This window comes from Empidonax traillii, unplaced genomic scaffold (assembly GCF_003031625.1).
Source record: "Empidonax traillii isolate 1590-97213 ecotype Southwest subspecies unplaced genomic scaffold, ASM303162v1 scaffold188:size807701, whole genome shotgun sequence".
Lineage (NCBI taxonomy): Eukaryota > Metazoa > Chordata > Aves > Passeriformes > Tyrannidae > Empidonax > Empidonax traillii.
Window position 1 is genome coordinate 232,193 of NW_020955381.1, and position 18,107 is coordinate 250,299.

The 18,107-nt window shown below is 40.2% G+C and overlaps 1 protein-coding gene across 1 annotated transcript in view; it reads left to right on the forward strand.

Moving 5' to 3' along the window:
• The window catches only part of LOC114058799 (ADP-ribose glycohydrolase MACROD2-like), a 152,332-nt gene that overhangs the window by 76,632 nt on the left and 57,593 nt on the right, over positions 1-18,107 (forward strand). Inside the window, exon 4 of the mRNA XM_027886506.1 lies at positions 7,065-7,145. Coding sequence (XP_027742307.1) covers positions 7,065-7,145 — 81 coding nt within the window. The remainder of the gene's footprint in view (positions 1-7,064; positions 7,146-18,107) is intronic.

Genomic DNA, 18,107 nt, shown 5'->3' on the forward strand with positions numbered 1-18,107 from the left:
CTGTTATGAGCCTCTGGGTTGCTTTGTATCAGTATCTAGTTTGAACATGAATGGGAAATAATTACAATTCTTCGATCTCTTTGTCTGTAAAAAGGTGTGAATAGAGTGATTCTTGAGCCATTTACCGTTCTGATTAGTGGCCATCTCTTGTTTGCAATGGGAACAGTAGGAAAACTCTCCCACAAACTCTTAAATACATTGAACTTGGTGGGACAATATTTCAGAGGGTTTTTTTTCCTGATCCTTCTAGTTTGCTTGTATAAAACAAGTGTTAATCTTCAAGGTTTGTGGATATAGAGAGACTTGAAATGGAAATGATTGTTAGGTATAAGGGGAAGAAAGGGCCGAGGAACAGGAAGAGGAGACGGCAGAGGATTAGGTAACTCCCATAAGGACAGAAACTTCCATTCAGATAACTTCTGCTAGTTTTTTTCTAGAGAGTTTTATCCACTTCATCTCCTTGATCAGGCTTTTTGTAACAGTCTTCCACCACAGCACACTGTGTTCCTTTCTCTGCTGACCTCACCTAGAGCTTCTCGGTGACCATCTTCTGTTCCATATGGATTTCTGAACACTTTTGTGTGCAGCATGGCTCCCTGTGCTCCTCTGCCTCTCCTTCCAAACCAGCTAGTACCCATCCTTGACAGCACCAGGCATCTGCACCATCCCCCTAGGTCTCCATGACACTGATCCCATCATAGCCCAGTGACTGTGCAGGAACATCCAGTTCTCTTTATGAAAAAAAAATATGGGATCAGAAAGGAGAACCACACGGAGAAAGGCAGAGATACACCAGCCAGAAAACAGAGGTAAAAGCTTTAGAAGCAGTGTGCTGGCTGCTTTTACTGGCAAGATTGTCCTAAAGACAAATGGATTATGATGATTTATGCAACCAGTTAATTAGCTTAGAAATTAGAAATACTTGAAGAATGGTGCATATGCATAGATGTGAAAACACGGATATACATGGATAGATACATGTTATGCTGATGGATTAGCACATTCTTTTATGGCTGTTCTGGCCTGTTGATTTTATTACATATAATTATAATTACTTTTTGGTGTCGAGATTACTGGATAGGAACTTTTAGAAATTTTAATACAATTAATGTAATTGATATAGTTGTACGTACATACATAAAAGTAGAAAAATGAAGGCCGTCCTTATACAGCAAACATTTGCCAAAGATAATCCTCCAGTTACATTTTCAGCCTTCATCTAACATTTCCAAATACATTTTTTATAGTTATCATGGCATGTATACTTTTTTAAGTGAGTTTATTTTGCATTTTTGCCTTCTTGTGTTTATGGAGATTATGCAAATTACATTGGTGGGAATTTTTTTTTTTTAAAAAGCATTTTAAATTAGAATTAAAAGGAAGTCCAATTCCATTATTAGCCAGTCTCTTCTTTTTGCCTTGTATCCTTCACAGCTTCATTAATTTAGATGAAAACTACATAGCCACTCTGGGAAATTACCACTGAATTAAGTCATTTGAGGAAGATATTTTCCTACTTGTCTCTTTCTTTGTGTGTATGAGATAGATGAGATCAAAACTGTCCTCACAGGTCTGCTGTGAGCTTTGTCAGCACATCCTTGGTTGTTTCTTTATCAGTTGGTTACATTTTGGTAATCAGTGCATTGGCTGTCAGCAATCAATGCCTACATGGCTAAAAATAAGTATCTTTTGTATATCTGCTCCAGTACTGTGGCAGATATACAAAAGTTGTTCCGTTTTGACCTATTTCTGTATGGCCTTTTTAATGATTATAGGATGTGTTTACTGGTACTATGAATATACGCATAATTTCTGCATTGAGGGGACTTCTCATTTTTATACTCAGATTTTTAGCGGTTTGAAGGATATCTACTTTTTACTGTTCAAAGGGGAAAATAGAGTAGTAACTTCTAGTCACCACTTCAAGATATTAATTGAATAATCATTCTTCATTCCACTTGACTTCATGGGTCATGACTGCAGCAGATGGAGTCAGCAGTTGGCACCAGTATTGATGACCCTGGTTTTTTGAGCTGCCCATACCCAATCTGCTTTGGGGTTTTTCCTCCAATTCTTGTGCTTACAATGAAAAAGAAGTGTTTGATTCCTGGAGAGCACGTGTTGCAGAATACGCACATGTGGAGGACCTCTGGCAGAGATTGAAATCTTCTAAATCTTACCTAAATTCCTGTGCCTCCAACTTCCTTTTGTCTGGGAGTTTCTGAGAGCCAATATTAAACCCAGGGAAATCATGGAGAAACACGGGGTCACAAACCCTTTGGAGAACGTAGTAGGACGATGAGGTGGAGGTTACAAATCAGTCCTGGTTTTAAACCTAGTGGCAAGAATTAGAGGGGAAGAACCTGATCTTGGTTTGGTGACAGCTGAAGGCAGTGGGAATATGTCCATTGGCTTCAGTGCACACCAGATTAAGCCTTAGGAATAGAGAATTAACTGGGAGTAAGGAATAACAGATGACCAAATGTGTGTGTTATTGAGTGATAGATGCATTATGAAAGTAATCTGTCTTGTGTTTCTACCACCCTGAAGAGCATATATCTCATTACACACAGAAAGGCCTTTCTTTCTACGATTCCTCTTAAAAATAAATAAGGTAATATCCTAATTACATCTGCCAGATAATATCCATTAATATCTACATTAATGCTATAAAATCAACAAGCACAAATGATCATTTTAGCAAGTTAATCACATAACGTCACTGCATATATTGGACGTAGTAGAATAAGAAAAACATTTAAAAATAAAAATAATCCAGTCTTTTTAAATATACACACTCTTTAAATATACCACTCTTTTAGTAGCGTTTGACTCATGGGATTTTAACCCATCAGTCTGTTATTCTGGTTGCTGTGTCTTGGAGCAGCTGCTGACTTAATGGCACCATTTAATTCAAAGTGCTCTAACGTTATCATATGTCATGCAGTTGCTGTTAGAATGGTTTGAGTCAAAAGGGCAGATATAGTAATAGTGGGTACAGACCTGTGCAGTTCTGCATCTCAGCTTTCTTTTGTAAATGATTTCCTGCATAAGCCTAGAGAAGGACCAGATGACCCAGTAATCTTGTCTGCCTTTATCTTCAGTGATTTAACACTGCAGAGTCACAATGCTTAATGTTTTAAGCTCTATTAGGAGGAGATTATTCTAAACTTTAACTTCTGAAGGACTTCATTTTTATACCCATACATTCACATATCCATGCCCAGAAGCATGTGAAATAAACCCTAATACTGCCAGAATTACAGTGATTGCATGGGGAAATTACAGAAGCATGTGCTACTTAGGAGATTCTTACGCAGTAGTATCACATTATTATACACTGACATCAGTTAACATTCTTACTGTTAAAAAAATAAAGATTAATGAAAAAAATAACCACGCAGGAGAGAATTTCAGTTCCCAATCTGTTTTCTTCCTCAACCTGTTCAGCTTCACTCTCTGCCAGGTACCAAAAACCTTTTGACCTCAGCTGTATGTCTGTTGCCACACTACTGTCATTTCCCATCAGATAGTTGTTCCTAATAAATGCCCTGCTGGTTATCCTGTTTCTATCCTGAGCATCCTAATTAGCCACCTATGATTACTTACAAGCCACAGCCAGCTAGAACAGCAAGAGAAAGGATCTCATTCACACTAATGAGGGAAGCCCTGTTATATTCAGGCTGTATAAATACAGAATTTCTTTGTTTGTTCCACTGTGTGCACACTCTTACACCTGGATATTGGCTTTTTGGAGGAATACTCTTCATTTTCCTGAGATGAAAATAGCAATCACTTGCAACCAGGCAAATTTGCAAGTTGTGAGGGATTTTGGGAATAGGTTACTTGGAGACAGACTCTGAGATTTAAGTGACTTGTTGGCACTCTGAATTAGCCTATAAAGAAGAAACATTTCTCTCAGTGGTAGAGCTCAGAAACCTTTTTGCACAAGTGATCACAATTAGAAAAACTTTTAAATATGATCAGTTCAGGCACCTATCTAGGTGGGCTCTTTTTAAACAGAAATTGCAGGCAAAATGCTGTAATATTTGGCTAACTGTTATGAAGGGCATACATACTCCTGGAGAGCTGAAAGGGTTAAGAGTTGTATTTTGAGCATGATAAAAAGATTTTATTTTGAAGCCCACACAAATCCTTTTCTGTCCCTGCAGTGAGGGATATCTGCTAAAAAGAAGCGAAATTGTGATTGAAATCTTGTTCTCCTGAGATGCTGCCTTTACATCCTTTTGTGAGCATTTTGAAGGTTCTTTATAGAGTGCAAAAAGATCATTGCTTTTGAGATAGTAACAGTTCTGACTTCTCTGAATGCGTGCCCTCCTCCCTCTCCTCCTTTGTGCTGTCAATTAAGATGTTGGTTATATTATCTAATGTATTCAGGTAGTCCTGAAAGACCAGGCTGGACATTTGCACTTAAACTTGATTGACATTTGACATGTGGGACTGGAGGAAGCTTCACAGATTGGCTGGATGATAAAATTCATCACTAGAGGGGCAAGTGTTGATTGAAGCATTTCTATTGATTCAGTCCCCTGGTGTGAACCATTCTCAACCAAAAGAGAGAATGTAGCAGGAAGTTCAGGGTGGCGTTGGAACCAAAGAAGCTGTTATGTTGGTATGGTCCACTATAAATACTCAAACTATTTTTTAAAAGAGAGTGGTGGCAGGAATCAGTCTTTACAAGTCTGGTTATTTTCAGAATCTCTCTTTTGTATTGAAATTCTTGTTGGCCTCTATCAGCATTACTCCGGAGTAACCCCCTTAAAGGGTTGACAAAACCTGTCTTTATTTGGCAGTTTTTGCCTGTATTTTTCCCCGTGGCATTTCCAGTGGTTACTCTTACATTCTCACCACTCCAGAAAGAAATTCCTCTTAGCACTTGAAAACTCTTGTTTTCCTCAGAATACTGCGTTTGAATTTCAAATTCAGGTGAGCAAACATGATGACATGAGGCATGACACGTCCTGTATTAGGTGCTGTCAGGAACACTCTACCACCTGGTACCAAGCCAAACCTCAAAGCTTGTTCTGCTCTGCAGTAACTGGCTTTATTTACCAATTGCTAAGGGTAAATTCATTCCGTGAGCTGAATGGAGATCTAGAAAGAAAGAGAAATTCCGTTCTAATAGAAATTTGTAAGACCAGTGTTCACTTCGGTCTTCTGTTGGTTTGGGGGTTTTTTGTTGTTGTTTGTTTGTTTGTTTTGTTTTTTGGGTTTTTTTTTGCATAATACCCATTACTTAAAATTAAGCAAGTGGGATGGAATTTAGGTACTCACATACAGATCTCCATTTTGGATTTTTTGTTGACATTTTGAGCTGCCCTGCCACCTTCCTAATCCATAGTTTTTCTGGGTTTTTTGCTCTTAAGTACAGAATAACCAGTTTGCCAGGAGGGCAGGCAGACAATGTTTCTTTCTTCCCTGGGCTCCATGCAAAGCCAGTGATTCACTCTGTTTTTGTCTCTTGTATGAACACAGTGTTCATAGAATCGTAGAATATCCTGATTTGGAAAGGACCTAAAAGGATCACCGAGTCCAACTGCCTCTTGACCCTGCAAGTTCCCTTTCCACATCCTCACTTACTACTTTCATACTTCCTGTTCTGAAACTTTCAGCACTTTGGTTCTAGATATATGTAGTTGTGGAAGGGTAGAAGATAAAAAGGGGAGAATCTACAGCTCTTAGCAGAGCAGAGTTCTTTATGAGGTATCTGGTGGCCAAAATGTCTGTTAAGAAACTCCAAGATAAAGAGTAGATGATTGAGTGGGCTGTGTATGACAGCAGAAGAGACCCTGGGAGTTTTCAGAACACTTAAGCAATATATAATACACACGTAGATAGTTTTTTCTCAGTTGTTAATTAGCCCATCAGTTTGAAGTAATACCATAATTCATATTTTCTCATGGTGCTGCAATAAGGGTGAATCAAGTGAGGTCACATCTTCCTAAATTTCCCAGTTACAAGTGGTCAGGGTTTCTTTCCATCACGCTCAAAACTATGTTTTCTTTTGGCCACAGCGAATCAGAAGGTTTGACAGAAAGTCATTTTCCCGTCGCGGTTGAATGCATTCAGTAGGTGCAATGAATTGAGTTTTAATTGTCTGCCAGTCACTGCTTTCGTGGTTAAGCAATGATGTTTGAAGAATGTTTTAATTAGGGAACCTGCTTTCGTTAAACGTCTTAATTTATGAATACCTTTTATTCTTGATTTCCAGCTTGGCCTCTTTTATACTAACAGGCTTTTTCTGTGCTACCAGTTTGTGCCTCAAGGTGTATCATAGCAAACAAAAAGTAATTTTATCCTTTATGTTAAGATGACAAGATATTTTGAAAATGTTGCAGAAAAGGTTCATAGCTTTTAAAGTTGAATCACCTGATATTAAACACTGTGAACTTCAGTTCCTAAAATAAGGGAGATCTCACGCTTGACTGTGCCTCAGTTACTTGTTTTACTCCTTTTCCTCCATCTTCATGTTGCTTACTGGCTGAAAGGCTGGAATGAATTTTTTTTCAGCCAGAACATTTCTATCTTGTAAAGCTTTCATTTCCCTAACTTTACTTCACTATCAAACTTGCTTCCCTACCTTTCATTTCGTTACTAATTTCAGTCAATATTCATTTGTTACTGTGTTACAACTGTGAGTGGAGAATTGAGCTGAGAGGGAAAAACCATTTTGTTCAGATTGTTTCTCCATGGTTCCATAATGCAGTAGAATAAATATTATGTTTAGAACTACGAATTACAAGATTATTTCTTTAGTGTTTCTGAAGAGATTAAGAGCTTGTGAAGGAGTGTGTTATTTCAGTGTGAGCTTTCTTCACTGCTGTCATGTGAAAGTCCAGTCCAAGCTGAAAGATACCTATTATGACTTTTATAACAGAGGATGAAGTAATTAATTTTAGTAAAGAAAGATAGGCATTGGGTACTGAGTGGAGTGCTGAGATAAAATGTGCTTATGGTTGTGGTAGCACACATGATAATTTCTGATACAGTAAAACAGTTTCAAAATAATATACATAAATTTATAATTTTTATGTTTAAATAAGGATTGGAACAAAAAGGCCAAACTCCATCTCCCACAAAGAGCAAAGCAGAGCAGCCTAAGGACCTGCAGGATGATGCTGAAGGTAGGTGGTCTGACAGCTTTTCGGAGCTATTAATCAGTTTCGCATTTGGAAAAGTTTACTTTGAATTCTTGGGAAAGAACTGGAAAACTTTCGGTTATTAATGCTGTTTGCACGCACTTAGAAAGTTCTTTTTGGCCCAGATCATGAGATTATAAGTCTCCTGAAGTATATTTCATCCCAAGGAAGATTCACAGTTATAAATGCTGTTTTTATGTGATGGGACTGCTGATACATCTTGATAAATTGCTGCTGTTTTGTCTCTAACCTGTTCTGACTTCATGTAATTAATAAAACCAAATGTAGTGCGTGTTGTGCAGGGCTTGGATCAGGTCTGGTTGGTTAAGTTGGTCAGCTGCTTCAAAACACAGCTTTCTTTTCCCGCAAGAAATTTTTGCTGTATCCTTTTCCTTCATGTAGCGTTTATGTCTCTAGACCTTATGCAGTGTAGTACATCTATCCATGGTCAGAAGTCACAGGTGCTTAACATTATGCCTGTTGTAGTGTCCTCTAAGAGTACTTCCTGCACTTGAGTCTTCACAGGGCAGCTTGACCATGTGTAGGGAGGTAAATGTGGTCTGTGTTGTTCTAAAATTGGATCAAAGTATCTTTTCTTAATCTGTATCTCATTGGTAGAGTTGTTAAAAGATGTTAACATCAAAGACTTGTGTTCAGAGTGCACAGTTTCACGTTGCTCTCAGATATATGGGAGTGCAAAACTCCCCAGTGCGGAAGAAATTCCCCTTCTGTGGAACAGTTAAAGGGATGAGCCTTAATCTTTAATCCATGACAGTTCCTTATCATGGATTCTCTTTGACCTAATGTTCCTCAAATGACACATCTCATTCTGCACCTCAACCAGTGGCTCCACAATCTTCAGCATTTTGACCCAGCGCCGTGTGCTCAGCTCCTAAAATATTCTGACTGGGGTATAGTGTGAGTCATAAAGAGCAGAAAAATGTTAACATCTATCACTTTAAGTAACTGCTAGTAACATCCTGTCACTAACATTGTGACTGGTTGTTAATGGCAAGTACTTAAAGCAATAGCTGTCATCGCCTGGAAGGTGTGGGGGACCCAAGAAATTTCATCCCGCCTGTGCGTCTTTCCTTTCATGCTGCACTGAACCCAGATGATATTGAAATACCAATTTTATGTTTGGATTAGAGAATTCAGCGATGACAAACCACATGTCCATTTGTATGCAGGCTAACCAGCGGGTGGGATCATGGTGTCACTTTCAATATTCCTAAACAGGCGAAACAATAATAGTTTTATGATATGTTCTTACATGGAGTGTGGTTAAAACTTTTCATTGTATCAGCTTCTTTTAAAAAAAAAAAAAAAAAAAAAAAAAACAAACCCAAAACAACAGGAAGAGGAAAAGTTTTGCAAAAATGTCAGGTTTTCCTTCCATTTGAAAATTTACTGATGCTGTTTCACTATTTCTGTGGCTCACTAGATACAGTTTTCTATTTTCCTGTGCCTGTCCATGTTTCCTGGCGACCTACAGTTCACTTTGTGGAGCACAAATAAATGCACTGGAAGGGCGAAGTAAATAGTATGGCAAGGGAATGATTGCATTACCCTCGAGCTGTAAAATGCCTGAACTCCTTGAGTTTGATGCCATGCGGTAGATTTTGCTGATGCAGAATTGAGGTCTGTAAAACATAATCACTGCTGCAGGATTTAATCTAGCTGGTGACGGGGCCCTCATCTCCTTAGGCAGGAACCAGACCTGTAATGTTTAGGATTGAAAGTCTAAATTTAGACTTGAGAGTTGTTGTGATGTGGGAAACATAGGTAATTAAAGTGTTTGCTGAGGGGCCTGGGGAGAAACCTGGATTGGATTTCTGTGGTATTACCTGTGCCTCTGGAAGAGGAGACAAGCAGTTGGGCTCCAGACGCTGAATTCCTATAAAGTTGCCGAGTGGCTGGAGTCTAATGTATCACACCTGTGAGCCATTTCCATTGAAGTAAATGGGATTTGCACACATTTGTCTGAGAAGAGGATTTAGTTCCTCCTGGTTTAATTATTAGCTGTTGGTTTTGAGTAATTAAAAGAACTTTTAATGAGGAACCTTGGAGATTATGAAAACTTCAGCTATGTGATGTGAACCACAGCTACGTGTCAGAGTAATTTTATTTAGGTAGGAGTTTGTCTTCACTTCCAAAAAGCTGCCTTGTTCTCCTGTTTCATTTTCTTTTTATTTTTAAAAGAATAACTGAAAAGCTAATGCGTATAAACAGTCTCAAATAAAACACAATAAAGCCAGACTCTTCCTGAGGTCAGCTTGGTTGAATTGCCCTCATAGGAAAACTGAAGTGCTTTATGGTTCAGTGTGTTTTGACTTCGAGATGGTTCACATGCTTTAGGTACCCCAAGTTTAAAAAAAGAAAACAAAAAAGAAAAATCCACCCAAAATCATAAAACTGAAAAACCACATTAAACAAAAAAAACAACCAAGGAAACAAAAAAAACCCCACAAAAACCCAACCCATAGCTTTTAGCAATAAAAGCAAGTCCAAAGATACTTGCATTTAACATAAGATATTATTTTCCCCTTGGTAACATGACTAGCAATAAAATATTTAACAAATATACGCTGAGGCACGGGCAGAACTCAATATATTTTCCTCTACTTGGTTGTCAGTGTCCTTTTAGACTGAAGATGGGAATACAACTTGCAATTTTACCAGCCTCGTGCCTGCCCTCGTGGCAGTCTCTAAAACCTATTCCACTGAGTTCAGTAATATTTCTGCTGTAATATTTTTCTGTAGCATGCCAAGCTGGTTCATTGGCTAGAGGTAATAGAGCAATATCTTTTCAGTGCATGTACAAACCTCCACAGAAGATCAGGGAAAGTAGATTCCTTCATTATTACCCTCTTTGCAATCAAGGAAAGTTGAGTAAGTGGCTCTATGAAAGGAGCTTGTTTTGCAGTAAGCTAAAATAAACACTTGACATGCTAATGAAAGCAATTTTATATTGAACCTCTAAAGTATTAATGGTGTCTGTTATTATGCTATTAGATAGATTGTTCTCTGCCTCCAGACTGTTGATAGAGAAAAGCAAGTGTGAACTGCACAGCAGATTCTCATGTCAATGGCTGTATTCGGTAGTTTTTCATCGTAGGGATACTGTCTGGGGAAATGGATAGACTGGATACTTGGAGAAACATCCTTTACTCCCAGGTTCCCTGCAGCATTTCGGGTTTGACATGTGCAAACACGCAGTGTAATTTTCTTTTTTTTTTTTTTTCCCCTCCCTCCCCTTTCCTGCATCCTGGGAGAGTAAAAGCAGCCAGAGATAATTTTGCCTTTCCCTCGGTCAGGTGTGTTCGGTGATTGAGTGATTTTAAAGTCTCAGGTGAGCAAGATGTGTTTGGCACTAAACAAAACTGAGCACGTCTCACTTCAGTGGCTCCACAGCACAATCCTAAAATAGTTACACAGACAAAATGGCAATGCTTGTCACAGCGTAGCAGCCACGAGTTGGCACAAATGCCACAGGTCGCCCATTCTCATCCTATTTGTTGTCACCAAGCAAAAGCAAACCATTTTTGCAAAAGCCTGACGAAACAGAAATTTAAAATGTTCCTTGTTTCTCTTACCTGCCACCCCCACATGTCCTCCCGTATGTAGTGAGCAGCGTGGGGTGTGCAGTAGATTTTCTCAATAGTGGGATAAGCAAAACTGTTTGGCCTTTCCTTTTTTATGGGATTTCTCAGGTACAAAATGGTGCCTGCCCAAGAGCTACCCCATCCATTCGCACCATGGTCTGTGGGGGGTCAGTATTGTGTCAAAGATAGGTAATACATCTGGTAACAGCAGCACAGATGCCTGATCTTTCTCCTCCTCCAGCATAAAAATTATCACTACATGCAGCAAAACCCTCCTGAGGTCAGGACCCTCCTAGCCCTCCTTCAAGGGATGTGAAGACAGAACTAGAGCTCTGCAAGTTGTCTTGCTGCAGCTTTTCTCATATGCTGTTCCCCATATCATTGCCCAGATTCCTCCTGATAGATTGATAGGCTGTTGGTCTCCCGTGATCACCTGTGCTGAGGCTCAGTGTCTGTGTGAGGAGCTGGACTGTTGGAGCTGTTCATCCAGGATGAATTTTGTCTGCTTTCCATTCACTTGGTTGGAAGGAGAAAAGTTTGATGGATAAGCCAAGCCAGGAAGGTCAGAATGAACACAAATCACCTTTAGAGAGTTGATAGAGTTGGTTCCTTCGCCTGATGGGGTCATCACACTTTGTGCTCTTGTCTTTCAAGGGTAACATCACATGTCTGAAATGTTGCTTGGCAGTGTCAGGAGTCCAGGCTCACTGGCAGGCACCTGCCTGACTTGGTGGATGCTCTGTCCAAGAGAGATGGCAGTCTGGTGATTGGAATACACAGCAGAAATGAGGTGAAATAGAACTGCATCTCATCTCGACAACTCATTGGTCCAGCAGGTCAGAGCGATTCAGTAGGATGCTCACTGAGGGGGAGACACCCTGGCTCCTCATCTCTCCTCCCAGAAATGTTTTTGTGCGGTGATAAAAAATGCATAGTTTTGGGACTAGAAAATAAAACTCAGTGTGTAAGGCTCAGGCTTAGTCCTTGAATTGTGAGATTAACACAAGTCTTCCCCTTCCTGCTTCTCCTTTATAGACCATGGATTTTGCAGCTGTGCTGCTCACTCCCTAGCTTCACAGGAAGGGATATAGTGTGTGCACCCACCACCAGAGTCCACAGCACTTGGTTTATGCTGCATTCCTCTGATGTGGGCTCCATTCTTTCTGGGGCCAGGGGGATGTGTACAGCAGCTGCTCTGTGTTGCCATTACACAGGGATGTACAAAGCATCTTCTCTTAGGCCCTTCCAACACTGTGCAGGCCTGATTGTCTCTCTCTTTAAGGTATGAATTAATATTAACTAGCTTCAACTTCTGGTTAGCTTTAAAATGTTCTGCAGTTTATAGGAAACAGGCCTTTTATCAAATGATAAATTGTAGCTACATTCCTTCTTTGCATCCCACAGGGCAGTCATATTCTTCTGTGAATTTCTGCTCCACTCATAATCTACTAAAAATGAACATCCAGACACGTAATTATACTTCAAAAAACACACAGTCACTTATTCAGCCTTAAAAGTGCTCCTTCTTATTAAGATAGCTTAGAAGTTGCTGTCTTCTTTTTGCCACCAGACCTAATCCTTAAATAAAATGTTAAATGAAGATAAAGTACTACAGAAGAAGTTCCCTGGGAAGCATGTGTATCAAACACGTCTGTGAAACGTTTCACCTTAATGCAGATGGGTTATATTTAAAGGGTGGCTATTAACCTCCATTCCACTGTGCTTGATAGCTTCTCTTTTCACTTCTGTTTTGAAGTCCACCATCTGTCTTGACTGATTACAGCTTTCAGAATATTGGGTGATCACCTTCCACTTAGCCAGGGGTAGAACAGGATGTTATCTGTATTTTGAGTTGTATTTGCTCTCTGAGCAAACACTTCTTAGAAGATTCTTTTCATCACTGAAGTGGTTTCCGCTGTTCCATTAAATTGCCATGCAGTGGCTACACAAGATGACTTGGGAAATGCAGCTCATTTTGGCCTCCACAGTTGATGTGCAGTCCTGTTGTGTTGGCCATTTACTCATTTGGGTTTCTTTTAGCGACCGAATGTACGTCTGTGTAACCGCACCAGGCAAACAGTTCCAGTTCCTGGTTTTGCCCTGGATGCTCTGGAGCAGATTTTCTTTCTCCTGAGATGAGCTAAGGTGAAAAATACTAAGTTACTAAAGTGACTAATGCAGTGTTGTCAGAGGAGAATTCTACACGGTGACACACACCGGCGTACCTGCAGGGGCCTCATCTGTCAAGGAATTCATTGCTCATTTCTAAGCATGATGTGAATAACAGTGAACCATAACAATTGTTCAGGTCCAGTGCAGGAGACAGGTCTGGTCCCTTCATTCTAAAACACTGGTGAAGAATAGTCCACGGTTTTGTTCGCATTTTATGCTGTTTTTAATGAGTGTGTTCTCCTCTGTGGCTTCTCTGTCTGTTTCCTCAATTTGTGAAAAATTGTAATTGGTCTCATGTTTTATTTTGACAGCTTGGAAAAGAAGCTGTGTGGCTGTCCTTTGTGGTGTGCAGTTAGTCAGTCCTTAGGCACACCAGGAAAGAACAAAGAGTAAATTGATATAGTAATGATAACATTTGTGATTGTATTGTGACCTTCACGCAAGGGGTCCCTTTCTTTCCCTGTCTCTTGGATAGGACTGACTGTAGGGCCAGGAGTCAGGGTTCCTCCATGGTGCTCTGAGCCCTGCCTCAGCCTGCTCTTGAGCATGCATCAACTCACATGAGTGATTTCTGTCCCCTTTTATATGCTGTGGTAACAGTGATAATACCTGTGCAGCACAGTGTGTGCATTTTTTTTGCATCAAAATGCCGATTCTATCTTTGTCCCCTGCACGGGCTGCCTATGACATCTAGAGTGTGATGTCCATCCATTTTCTGGTTATGTTAGTCACCTCGAGCTTCCAGGAGATGTCTGCCTTCATAATGTTTTAAACAGTCACAGGAATAGCAACGCTCAGCATCTTTGGCAATGAAATGTTTGATGTCCCCTCCCTGGCACCCGTATTGCACAGCCTGAGTCGATGGAGAATTGCACCCAGTGAAAAGCCAGTCAAACACAGCGTTCCCACCAGTGTAGGTGTGAAGTGAGTTGGGGCAATTCAGAGTGCTCCTGTCTTCCAGGCACCTAATTTGTGCTGTAGCTGTTGTCCCCTTGTTCTTCCTTAGCCAGGAAAGGCATAGCAAAGCCAAGTTACTTGCCTGGTGTGTGACCCACTGAGGAGTGAGGCAAAGGGGAGCACGCCTGGTGACTTCAGTGGGGCTTTAGCTGACACTCCTGTATTTCTCGGGACGTTAAATAGGTGAAATACAATAGTGCTATTTTTAGCTTCTGAGATAATCCGCTCAAGCTACGTTTTTGTCATTCTTTTCCCACACTCCTGGACAAAATGCTGCATGGAAATGAAACCCTGTTATTTATTGGGCTGACAGCTTGGCTGGGCTGGGTGCACTCACAGGGCTGCGTCTGCAATGAGGTGAATTGTTGAAGCAGCACTGAGGGAAGAAGTCTCATAACTCCATTAAACAATTACTGCAGATAACTCGTTACTAACCCTTCTTAAAATTTACCCCAGAGGGGTTATATACAAGTAGTGATTAAAACTGACCTAAATCATAATTTAATTAAAAGAAATTAAAATGCAAACTGAAAGTGTTCGGTAACCTCAGGCCACCACCCTAATGATTCATTTTAATGTGTTTGTAGTTCTACAATAATGGCCTTTGTGTGTATGTGCTTCTTGGTTTATGTCTGATATCATTTTGCCACTGGAACATTCTGAAAATAGTTGCAGGCTATATAATCTTGAGTGTCTATATGGATACACATGTGCTTTCTTCTCACATTTTAGGAATTTCACGGATGCCAGCCTATCTACTTGTGTGCAGAATTTAACAGCTGTAAGATCAAGGCCTATATTTTTAATTTTCGTATTAATTAGTTTCCCTCTTATACAAGAAGGAACTTCATGTCATTAGTATGATTAGCATGGCAATATTTTTGTGCTGTAAAAAAGATAATTCAAAACTGTCATCCTTTGTCTACCAGATCTTGGTTTGTGTTTGCATTTGTCATACAAAAAAGAAGGACAGGCAAGACCAATAAAGAGATGCCACAGTTGCTGGCCACCCAGAGAACCAGAGGATGCTCCCAGGCTTGTATGGCAGAGCCATGCAGGGATGTAGCAGGATCAAACCTGGTGTTCCAGGATGTGGTGCCTGCACAGATAAAGATGTGAGCCTGAGGTGTTGGAGCTCCGTCAGTTTTGTTTCTACTCTGGGAAGGAGGAGGACATTTGAAGAAACCTTACCATGATTGGTGATACAAGTACAGCTTTCTCAGTAGTGACAACAATTTTATTAGTAGTAGAATTTATGTTCAGGAATTAGACTCAGTGATCCTTGTGGATCCCTTCCAAATCAGGATATTCTATGCTTCTGTGCTAGAGGGGTAGAAATAGACTGGTTTGTACTGATTACGCAGAATTTCTTCTCTTATAATGAAAAATACCTTATCTACAATTCTGTTTTCTTCCAAAAAAAAAAAGTCTTTTTGCACCAGTTTTTGAGACACTGACTTTAGCCTTGGCTCTAAGTGTGTCGCCAGTTGCTTGTGAGGAAAGGTGCTGCTGAGGAGGAGTAGGTGTATGAGCAAACCCAGCACTTACTCAGCTCCGAAATGGGAAGAGCCAAGAGGCCAGCAGGCTATTAATATTCTTGACTTCCCATGTTTGCCACAAGAATAAAGATGTAAAAGATGTAAGATGGAAGATGTAAAAAGCCAAATGCCTCCAGGCTGTTGCAGAGAAAATGGGAAGAATATTAAAACCTGCTCTGAGAGTGTGTCCCTTGTCCTTTCATGGGAATCATGTCCCAACCCTCTCCCATCTGACTGCTGACATATTATCTATCATATTATCTGCTTGATTTGGGGGCTGTTGCTGCAGCTGGCACCTCACTGTGCCTGCTAAATGCCTCTCCTTTACAGAAAGTGGGCAGGCGTTCTCGGAGTATCCATTTTTTGGGCTGAGTTAGAAGTGCTACTTGCTTTGCCAGCTTGCTGAGAGTGCTGATTGATCCTTGTTTAGCCTCTTTTCTACCAAATATATCATTTGGGGGAGGGGGAAGGGCGTGGATTTTCTTGATGATCTCAAAGAAGATGCCCAGGGGAGAGAGCAAGAACCTAACAGGCCGGTAATCAGCTTGGTAAGAGAAAGCAAAATGTATGGCCAGGAGTAGGTATATTTGAGTGTCTGATGTGCTTATTTTGTTTGTGCGGCGCTACTGTAATTCTCAATCTCCTGCTTTTTTTTTTTTTTTTTTTAACTGACTTTCATGCCAAGGGAAAAGAAACAGCTGTTCCCATATGTCTTGTGATGTGGCTCAGAATCATTTACATTTGGTGGCCTAAAATGACACGACATGTCGGTCGCCACTTTCTGTATCTCCTTTGGAGTGAGTGACAGATTGCTGTTCAATTACCAGTATAATAGAAAAGCAGATATTGTGAGGACAGCTTTCACCTAAAGGAAATGCAATCACCAATTGCCGCAGCAGTAGAAAGAGAAGGATGGCAGATACTGTAGAAGCCATCCAGTGGAAAAGACATTTTTATTATAAATAATGTCATGGGGAAGACTCAAGGGAAATGCACTGGCTCTGCCTTTTCTGCCTGGAGAAAAGGAGAGCCAGGGGTGAATAAAAATATGGTGGAAAAATTGGCTTGCTGCTCTTGTAAAATATATTTCCAGCTCTTTGCCTTGAGCATGTGCTACTTAAAGCCTTTCCATTTGCTCCACACCCGCTCCAATGGAGAGCAATAATTACAGAAAGACTCTTCATCAGAATAGAAGACACTCAGCAAGAGACTCATTAGAAGAGTTTTTTAAAAGTGGAAAAAACTGTTTGTCAGAGGCTTTGGGATTAGTCACTTCCCCACCCTATAGTTTGCTTTCGTGCTCTGCTTTCTCCCTTTCTCCTGAGATAAAGAGATTCTCCAGGCCAAGCAGAGTTTAACCCTTCCTTCTGCACATCGCTTACTTGAGCATCGCTTGTCCACTCTTAATTTTTTAGCATTCCCTCTTCTGTATTTCTGTCAAAGTCACTTGATAGGCACAACATGTACTTTCAGTACGTGTTCATTGAGATGAATTTTCATGTCACAGTCCAGTCACTCGGTTGGACTGGATCAGAGTACAAGAGGTGAAGTTCCTGCTTAAAGTCTTAAACATTTTTCTTTCCAAAAGGAAAAAATAAAGTGTTAGACGGGAAACATGTTGAGAATCCTGTAATTTTTGTTCTGTTAGACCAGCTTTAAACAGTGAATGTCGGTGAAATAATAGATTTAGGATTGAAAAAACGTGGTTTATCTGATAGTCTGCTGAACCAGATGATCACTTAAACTTTCTCTCATAGTTAAAGTTTCCTCTGAGTAAGAGAGTTAAACAAGAGGTGTAGTCCCTTGGCAGTAACCTAAATGAACTCTTGAAATACCTGTTTTTAGTCAAATAACTCGTGGCTATACTCATTCTTGTTATAATGGATGTAGAAACAAGTATCATCTGGAAACAGAGCTTTGCATTGTGAATGCAGTAAGATAATGGCTGAAATGATTTTCAGTGATATATCGGTAGTTACCATTTATGCCTGACCTGCTTTTTCTGAGTATAAAGTCTTTCTGCACAGAGTGAAACATGTTGCACTTGACCATAATTAAATCCTTTATGCTTTGGCACCGCTCATTTCACAGTGATGCAATAATCTCCTTGGGTCTGACCTACTGGTAAAGATTTTTCCAGTGCTGCTGCACTGTTGTGTTACAGGATTGTCTTGAACATACTTTTTCTTTCTGCAGCTCCTAAAGTAGGTGACTTTATCCCTTTCAAACGTATCCTGGTGCTGAAAAGGATTTTTTTTTTCTTATTTATTAACTGATTGCTGCATAGCTTGCAGAGTGCCAAGCCTGTGTTTTAAGAGAAAAGGGGAGGGGGAGAGATAAGTTCATCTTCTAGTACAGCTAAATTTCTGGTTTGCATGTCGTCCTCCTATTGTGTGTGGGCAGGCAGAACACTGCTTTTGAAAATAATACTTTTTGATTACAAGTAGGGGAAGAAAAAACCCAGCAGGTTTTATCAAGCCATTTTGGTCATCCATGTAATGCAATTTGTTACAGGTTAGAGCTCACTAATATGCTAAAAAATCACTCTAGCAAGTCACCCATTAAGGCTGGTTAGAATCAGGACAAAGAGTTAGCAGGGGGGCAGGAGGCCTGAGTCCCCATCAGCTGCACCCTGCCCACCTCCCCCATCTCAGGCGAGGGGTGTCAAACTCCTG